We start from the raw sequence: 9,901 nt of genomic DNA on the forward strand, positions 1-9,901 counted from the left end.
CAGGTTGTGTATATTAGCCAAGAACTACAGTAAGTGCAAATTCTTTGAACAGCAGGCAAAAATTTTCACCCAAAAGAGGCATTAATGATAGAACAAAATGATATCTGCTGTATTTTGCGCCTCACAGAAACAAGAAACGTTTTCTACTTTTTGTGCCTGTTTGTTTACATGACTTTAGAAAACTGTTTTTAAAGTGGACGTTTTTGAAATTGTTGTTGTTTTTGTGTCTCTGTGAATACCTGAAAACAGAAATCTTTGAGAGAGATGACATCTTGTGCATGAATAGTAGCTGTTAAGGCGAGTGTAGATTAAAGGCAAACGTAAGCCAACACAGACAACAACAGCAGAGTATGCAGTAGTGTTGTTGCTCAACAACGGCAGAGCATGCAGTAGTGTTGTTGCTCAACAACGGCAGAGTATGCAGTAGTGTTGTTGCTCAACAACGGCAGAGCATGCAGTAGTGTTGTTGCTCAACAACGGCAGAGTATGCAGTAGTGTTATTGCTCAACAACGGCAGAGTATGCAGTAGTGTTGTCGTTCAAGTGTTTCATCAGCAAAGTGTGGATTTATTTCACATTAGAAGCAAAAGTGGAGATGCAAATTCTATGTCAACACAAGTGCTAAACCACCAACAGCACGTTGTCAATTTTCTACATATATTGACAAGGTGACAAAGCAAAATACTAGCTTGCATATATTTTCAGCTGTTTTTGCAGATATGTGCATATGCTGATTGTTTCGAGTACATTGTCATGTAGACCTGACAATTTTCATAATGCAAGGGACAAACACTGGCTTTACATTTTCTTGTAAATGTTGTGTAAGCCCTTGCTCAAACTGTGTGATTTTTAATAACCCTGAATGATTGCATATCAGACTGCACAAACTTGGTTTTGATGTCACACTGTAAGATCTCAGTTGTCATAATGTCAGGCTGAATGACGATCAAGACGTTTCAAACACAGACACGCAAGGAAACTGACCCAGAGTTTGATGTGATCCATCTGTGATACTTTCACTATCCCACGTTCTGACATGGTATATGTACATATATAGATATGCATGTATGTATGTTTCTTTATTTAACCAGATAAATAACCCATTAAGATCAAGATCTCATTTACAAGGGTGACCTGGCCAAGAGGTCAGCAACACACGACTTATGAAAATAATAATAATGATAAATAAAAAGTAAAGATAATATAAAAATACAGTTTAGTTATTCAGCTGTACCACATTACAATATGTTAAAAACACATACATTGAGAAACGGACTCTTGTTGTTTGTTATAAAGAAATGATTGAATTGGGATGAGCTCAGACATTTTTAGTTCAGACTGAAGAGTATTCCAGCATGAGGGCGTGGCATGACTAAAGGCTCTCCTCCCCATTTCAGTTCGAACCCGGGGAACAGTCAAATAAAAAGATTCACTTGAATGTAGGGCATACTGGCTTTTTGACCTATGAAAAAGGGAACTTTGGTTTAAAGGCTCCAGACCCAGAAGAGCTTTGTAGACCAGAGTCATCCAGTGGGTGTACCTTCCTTTATTCAGAGAAGGCCACTCAGCTTTGTACAGTTTTGTACAGCTTTGTACAGTTCACAATGGTGAGTTAGTCTATGACAGCATGTAACTAGCCTCAGAGTACTGTGATAAACAGAGTTTATAGGCTGAAGACATTTGGTTGAGGTATTCATATAAAAAACATCACCATAGTCAATCAGTAGTAAAAATGTTGCAGACACCAAATGTTTACGTGCTTTAAGAGAAAAGCAGGATTCATTTCGATAGTAAAACCCAAGCTTAACTCTCAATTTGCAAAACAAATTTGCTACATGTGCTTTGAAGGAAAGCACCTGATGGAGTAAAAAGCCTAAATGCTTATAGCTGGACACTAAATTTATTTGTTCACCTTGGGCAGTTGTAATTAATGGTCGGTTCTGCAAACGGGTGGTACTTCACGGCAAACATATACAAACTGTAGTGGTAATTTTGCTTAGTGTGCATCAACAATCAAACCAGAAAAAAGTTTGAAGTTGCTGCGCTGATTACGTCATTAGATTCTGCGCTCCTATTGGTTTGATGCTCGACGTAACTGAAGGCACACTGCAAAGTGTCTGAAATCTTCTTACACTGCCACAACTTTATCGAAATGAAAATCTGATCATAACGTCTGTTAAAGGTCCCATGAAATTAAAAGAATTTATAGTATCAGTATTGTTAGTTTTTAGGATATCTATAAGGTAGTGTGCACCAAAACAGTGACAAAATTCACGTTTAGAAGATATAAAACTGATATAAATGTGTAAAGCTTGTAGTCTCTCACTTCCGCCTAAATGGATCAACGGTTTCATTTACGTCAGCTCATACCTTCAGTTTCTCAAGTCGTGACCAATCAAAAGTTCTAGTATCTGACATGCCCCGCCCCCTTCAAGCTTTACATTTGTTGTGCTTGAGCTCAACCACTCTCACGGGCAGAGCTGAGAAACAAAATAAACACTATTTTTAGAAAGGGTGGTAGCTACACCATGTCCTGCACTCTCGTTATATTTGGTTGCGATTATGTCGAACATCGAATAAAAATGCACATTTCAAAGCACTTCATGGGACCATTAAGCACATTCATGGGATTTTAGCTTTTTTTTCTGATTTTAGTATTACAGCAATAATTTAGTCTCAGATGACCAAATCGTGGCCGAAATTGCACAGTGGCTAAGTTTACATGGACATCAGTAATCAAATTCTTTGCCTTGATCTAAATAAGACAATAACAGGATTAAGGTGTATCCACATTTCCTCCAGAGTTTCATGTAATTTTTGGTGTTTCATTTTTAATTTGTCGACTTTAACTGCAGTTTGGCACTTTCATTTTCATTCGAGAACATTTCATGTATGCCCCCCGTGACAAAAGAGATATTGGATGCGAGTATGAACTGCTGGAAGAGTGTTAATGGAATTACTGCATGCCGAATGGGAGAAAAAACCTCTGCATTTCACGATGTGTGTGTCTGTGTGTGTGTGGTCCTTTACTGACTCGGTAGGCACAGAGAATAGTGCCAAACAGCCGTGTGTGTGTGTGGAATATCCTGATATATAGTACATCCACAAAATACAGTGAAAATCCTACACGACAGTAATAGTTTGATGAAGGTGTTTACATGTCTGTACTGCACTTCAATAATGCGACTAAAATCAGCATACTCCACATGTCTTAATTCCATTTCTGTCTAGTTCGATTAGGACCTTAATCAGATTAAATGAATCAAAAATCGCTGTTTACATGGTAGACTCTTGATCAGAGTATTGTCCTAGATTATTAATCAGATAAATTGATGTCCATGTAAACGTACTCTGTGTGAGCAGGGCTTTAGGAGCATGATTGGAGCACTTAAATGATTATCGCCAGCTACTGTAATGAAAATGTCCTTGTCTTTCTCTGTCTGTGTTTAGGGTACTCATTCCATGGTGGCCCTGATCGGTATGGTCTAAACGAGATGGAGATGGTGGAGGATTACTGAATCCACAGCAATAGCTACACGAGGCCTTTAATCCCGCGGGTCCACCTAATCAGACTCCGCAAGTCGAATGTGCACTGCTTAGAGGGGGAGGGACTGGGCATAAGCCAGGAGTAAGGTATCAGTTCAGGGGTGGGTGGGTTTTTGCGCTGGGAATAGAAGAATGTAATTCAACAGGGAAGGGAACAGGTGTGAATTTATTTTTGTGTGTGTGCGTGTGTTTGGGGGACGGGGGGTGATAAAGTTCTGGCACTTACAGCATTAAGCACCTTACACTCAGACTAATGCACTTTATTAAGATGTAATTTGAATAGTCTTTTGTTTCCTTTTTTTTTCTTCTCCGAGAAGATTTATTGTGTATATTTATGTGGTATGGCTTCAGAAATATTACCACATGCATATACTGTGTGTTGAATCAGAACTGGAGTTTGTACTGGGAGAAAAACGGTGGCGACTGGGGGACCATTGCGTGTTTCAGTTCAGACATTATCAGAAAAACAAGTCCTCTCTTTAAAGACAAACACTGTTGTTTTTTTTATATTCATATATATAAAGTTTATATGAAAAAAACATAAAGCTATTATAAAAAAACAAAACCTTTGATTATAAAACTTGAAGATTTGCACTCACATAAAATGCAAGTTAAAAAGATAAAAAAAATGTGTTAGATATAATAGAGATGAATATTTTTGTGATCGTGTGCCTGTGTGTGAGTGAACGCGTCTATACGCGCATGTTTGTTCAAGAAAGACGAGTGTGTGCGTTTAAAAACATACCAGTCTGCACAATGTATTTTTTTTTTAATCGCTTACTTGGACGTATGATCAAAAGAGGCCATTTTTGTCATTCTGAGTGAATTGTTTGTTTTCTTTATGTATTTTATAAAGCGAGTGTGTGAATGCTTGCGTACAGGAGGAACTGTGTGTATTACTCCTCTTGTAAATGTGCAGTATGTGAGGGAATGAATGAATGAATGAAAGAAAGGAAGGCAGAGAGAGAGGGGGGCAACGGCACAACACATCCTCTTTCACCAGCCCTTCATTCCCCAACAAAGAAAGACCTCTAGATTCAAACACAAAAGCTTTAGCCCATTTTACGCCAACCAGCACTCTTAGTTTTTGTGGCGGGAGGGATCGCGAGAGATGTCTTTCCCTGCCCTCCGCTGCCTCATCTTTGCCTCTGTGAGGTTTAAGAACATTAGCATCATCATTTTTGTTTGTGTGATGTTGAAGAGAATTTAATCTTCTATACTTTTAGGAAATGGTTACTTGTGGTACGTGTGTGTGTGTGTGTGTGTGTGTGTTTGTGTGTGTGTGTATGTTTTTTTTTCTGTCCCCACATGTGTGCCTAAGAACTAAAGGGCGAATGATTTGACTTCATTGCTGCCATTGAGACATTATTTTTTAGAAAAGGGGTGTGGTTTTTGCAAGACTCCGCCCCTACATGCCTCCCATGCTTATGAACCAAGAGCCTATTTCTGTACAGTTCTATTGTAGCCTGGGGATGCTTGGATGAAAGAAATGTTTGATATTTGGAGGATGTGACCTAACATTGCCTTTCTGTCCACTCTCTTGCTCGAGTGACTGAGGTTCTATTTCTGGCTGAAAAAAACAAACGAAAAAAAAAAATGATCGCAACAAACTGTGCAAGTGCACTCAGTGGTGCACACAAAATGTTTGTATGTTTTGTTACTCGTTCATTATTGTTGTTGTCAATGACAATGATGGTGATTTATTTTTTTTCTCTTTCTTTTAATGTTATATATGATTCTATATGAACATAAACAAAGTATTGGACTACAAGGAAGAGCACTTGGGGCTGCTACTTTTTTGTTTGTTTTGAAAAACTTTCCCTGGAATTATTAATATTATTTTTTTTTTATGTTGCCACCATGTGAAGTGCATTTGTGTACTTATTTTTTTTCCTTCTTAAAGCGTTGAATGTATTCCAAATATGTAATGGTATAAATGGAGTTGCTCAACACAGGATATGAATGCGTAATCAGCAGGAGGACATCAACGTAAAGTCGTTCTTGATGGAAATATGTTCGCAAAAACACACTGCCTCTACAATCCTGTTCATACAGACTTTGACTATGAAAACAAGAACTTAAAAGAGATATTCTATTCCATACTGGAGTTTTGGTTGTTTACAGACTGCACAGACATTTGTGGGTGCTTTATTTTTTTTCTCCCCCTTTCCTTTTTGTGGTGATTGAATATTTTGTAGGGGACTTTAATGGCATGACGTCAAACCCTTCCTTTGCATGTGGATATGAGCGCAGCCTATGTATCTTGCTGACTGAAACAAACTTGGATCGCTGGAACACAAGTAACGGAATTACATCAAAGATTTTTTCATGTACCTTTATCTTACAAACAGGGTGTGTGTTTTTTGTTTTTTTTAAAGAATCATTAAGGCGACCATATTTTGTTTACTCTTGTTTACTCTTCTTTGCAATGGAATCAAAATGATCATCACGACAGAAGAAATCAGCATAAATCAGATAGCACCTGATGGTGTACCACTTGGTACACTAAAGTGCATGTATTGAATGCTTTAACATTTATTCCCTTTACCCAATCGTTTTTTTGGCTTGTGGATTTTTTTGGATGGACGTATTGGATGTTGATCAGAAGAACATATGTATGACCTCAGATCTGCCAGATAATTCCTTGGACTGTGTGAACGTGTTTTTATTTTTTTGGTAATTTTCTTTCTTCCTCCGCCTCCTCTCTGAGGCTGGTTGGGGTGTCATGGCCATCATCTTCTAAGAGATAATAAAGGGGCTAGCACTGCCCTCATGCCCTCACTATGCACTTTTCATTTGCTCGAAACTGTGAGGAATTTTCTTGGGCATGGATCGCATTGACGCAATGCTAGATGTCTGCTTTCTGGATGCCTCTTTGAGTTTTTGGCACCCTAGCATGAGACTCGCTCTCCTCAAGGTGGCCGTTTTTCAGGCGTTTTTGAAAACGTCACAACAACAAGCTTTACCAGAGACGGATAAGGGAAAGTTTCAGACTCTTTTGGAGAAATCCTTGGAAATTTCCCATGGAGGATTTTCACTGAACAATGTTGATATTTAAGACTACACAAACGGCCTCCAAGCTTGGTTACAATGTGGAGGTTCAGAACAGATTCACTCAACAGTGTTGTCCGTTATGTAAAAAGGACTAAAATGGTCGGTTCAGGGTGCTAGCCTACATTTGTTTTTTTTTTTTTTTTTTTGTGGACTGGAATTTCATTGATGACTGAAAAAGAGACTTCTTATTTAAAAAAAGAAAAAGTCTGGAGGGCAGTTTTTTTTTTTCAATCTCTCGCATTGGAGATACAGCTCTACCACCACCTGCTGACTACATGGCTGAAGTTCACCTTTAGCTTGAAGTGGTTGAGGAGCTACAAGACCGTCTGTTTGGTAATGAACACCATTTATTTACTTCTACATGATTGTTCATTTATAATGTTACGCTCACTGATATTTTTGCTAGCCCTTTTTATGTTGCCAAGCAGCTTTGAGTTAATTTGTTTTCAGTCTTTTTTAAATATTCCCAAGTGCTGTTGAATGGAGAAGATTTTTGTCAACACATTTTAAACAAAATTTTTAATAGCTATTTATTTTGCTTTTGTCATGATGACAGTACATAATATTTATTAGGTATATTTATACTACTATTTATATATATATTTATATATATATATATATGTGTGTGTGTGTGTGTGTGTGTGTGTGTGTGTGTGTGTGTGTGTGTGTGTGTGTGTGTGTGTGTGTGTGTGTGTGTGTGTGTGTGTGTGTGTGTGTAATATGTATATTACACACACACACACATGTATATATTCAAGCCAATCTAAATAAAATAAGAGTTTCTGCTGATGCTAAATATAATAGGAAATACTTGGTAGGATTTTCTTGCTCTGTTAAACATCACTTGGGAAATAATTGAAAAAGATAAGATTTAAGTTGAGTTGTTTAATTGTTTTGAAATAAGTTGCTTATGCATGCCATGGCTGCATTTATTTGATGATAAAATCAAAAAATTACAGCAATACTGTGAAATTTTACATTCTCTGAATTTTTATTTTTGTTTTCATTGTCACTTGATCCTTCAGAAATCATTCATTATGGTCAGAATAATACCCACTGTCATTTTATACTGTAAAAAATATATTATATAGGTTCCTAAAGCAGTCTTAATTCCACAAATTATGATCTTAAAAAGGACGCACTGAAAAAAAGACTTTGTTTACAAAAGTATCTAAATAAAAGAAATTTACAGGAGGAACAGAATATAGATGTAAATTCTTGGGTTGATAAAAAATATCTGGGCTGGTTATAAGGGCTGGTGGCCTGCAGAGTTTAGCTCCAACTCTGATTAGAGACACCTGAACCAGCTGATCAAACTCTCACTAGGTATACTAGAAGCTTTCTTTTTTTTTTTTTGATATACTGACAGGTGTGTTGAAGGAAGTTAGAGCTAAACTATGCAGGACTGAGTTTGGGCACCCATCCATCAACATGTATACATCATGTATTCATTAAATATACAGCATGTATACATTAAAAATTATGACTTTTAAAAGTGTACAACCATTTAATAAGAATTATTTCGAGACTCATTTGGAAGTTTACAAGATGCATTAACCCTTGTAGGAAAACTTCCAATGCAGAAGTTAAATCAGTTTTTTATTAAAATCTGGTTTCCCTCAAAAATGTGTTAATTCCTTCTCCTATTTTCTGCTTTGATTAGATCTTTGCTGTTCCAGATGAAGATGCATTTCCATTTCCTCTTCATTTCCTGTCCTCCACCTTCAAAAGAAAATCCCAGCGTGTGGAATCCAGACAGCACACGTAATGAAGACCGCACGATGAGGAGGACGTGGAGAGCTGCAGTTTCAATATTCAGACTACTAAGAGGAAAAGGAGAGGACTGTGTATGCTGGAAACGCTGAACTATGAGATCTCCAACCTGCACAGCATAGTTCTGCTGGAGCGCAGCCAGGGTTCACTTTCCAAACACACCATCACTCAAATACACCTGCATACACACATTCGAGAATGAAATGATAACTTATACACCTACTGACATGGCAAACACAATCCCACTACACTTCATTCTGGCTGCCTTGTAAATAATGTATATAATCCAATCCCTTCTCCTTTTCTCTGTTGGGTTTTGAGGATTGTTTCTTTCTTTTAAGTTTAGTTGTCCCTCCCCCCTTCCTCTCTTTTATGACATGCCTTAACAGTTGAGTTCTGCCTATGAAGGCACACTTAAAGACGTGTAAACAAAAGAAGTGTTAACAGTCAGCGAGAGTAGCTCTGTGACATAATAGTGTGTGATTTTATTTAAGAAACCCTGGAAACATTAATAACCTGCAAAATGATTATTATAACATTACAAATGACCTTAGGTGTGACTGGATGAGTATTCACAATGATGGAGCCTGTCAAAACGACAAGTTTTTGGCTTTGTATTGTCAATATGAGAAGCAAAAGTGGTAAAAGAAATAGTTTTGCTCATCTCTTTCAGCCTTTACTGAGCTAAAGATCAGAATGGATTTGATTTGATCATTATCTGTATAAGGTAGTGCTCTCTTAAAGGGACAGTTTACCCAAAAATGAAAATTCTGTCATCATTTACACATTGTACATCACTTGCTCCATACTGTTAAACACAAAGGATGATATATACTGAATTAAAACAGCCATTTACTTCCATTGTATTTTTAAAATTCCTACTAGTGATGTTAATGGCTGTTTTTTGCGACATACTTTAGAATATCTTGTTTTGTGTTGAACAGAGGAAAGCAATTCTTAAAAGTTTAGAACCACTTGAGTCTGAGTAAATGATGTAGACGTTTTTATTTTTGGGTGTACTAGGCCTTTAAGATGAATAAAGTAGTGTAATGTTGCAGGTCAGATTAAACTAGGTGCCGAATGTCTTTGCTGGTATGCAAAAATCCATGTTTTAAAATGTTAACGATGATCAAAGTATGTGTTTCTTATATTTATTGATTCAGTCAGTGTGAATGGCAACAGTACTGCACTGAGGCCGTTTGCTTGTGTTAAAATCATCCGCTGAATTACATTGGGAATGGCTCGCTGTAAATCAGCACTGCATAATGAGAACTTGTTCATCGCCAGTCATCCTTGCGGTCACGCATATAAGGTGGATGTCTTCTGAAATTTGCAGTAAAAAAAATAGGTCATAAACCATTTGACAATAATGTTTGAAAATTCCTGGTGTAAATAGTTTTTGGGGTTTCTGGTTTGTTTGAAGAAAAGTAATAAATACTTTAAGAATAAAGATCTTGTGTGGATTCACTGTTTGGTGGTTTACATAAAAATGAGTTTTCAGATTTGTCTGCATGTAGTGACCTGCTTTG

At 37.2% G+C, this 9,901-nt stretch overlaps 1 protein-coding gene across 6 annotated transcripts in view; it reads left to right on the top strand.

The window, feature by feature from the left end:
• Positions 1-9,822, top strand: part of gigyf1a (GRB10 interacting GYF protein 1a) — a 54,119-nt gene extending 44,297 nt beyond the window's left edge. For 5 of the 6 annotated variants that reach the window (XM_056461223.1, XM_056461227.1, XM_056461225.1 and 2 more), the window contains exons 25-26: positions 3,450-6,932; positions 8,263-9,822. In XM_056461223.1, the coding sequence (XP_056317198.1) occupies positions 3,450-3,517 (68 nt within the window). In that variant the 3' untranslated portion in view covers positions 3,518-6,932; positions 8,263-9,822. The remainder of the gene's footprint in view (positions 1-3,449; positions 6,933-8,262) is intronic. The other variant, XM_056461224.1, reaches the window with a different exon arrangement.
• The last annotated feature ends 79 nt before the right edge of the window (positions 9,823-9,901 follow it).

The sequence above is a fragment of the Danio aesculapii genome, chromosome 7 (assembly GCF_903798145.1).
Source record: "Danio aesculapii chromosome 7, fDanAes4.1, whole genome shotgun sequence".
NCBI classification, from domain to species: domain Eukaryota; kingdom Metazoa; phylum Chordata; class Actinopteri; order Cypriniformes; family Danionidae; genus Danio; species Danio aesculapii.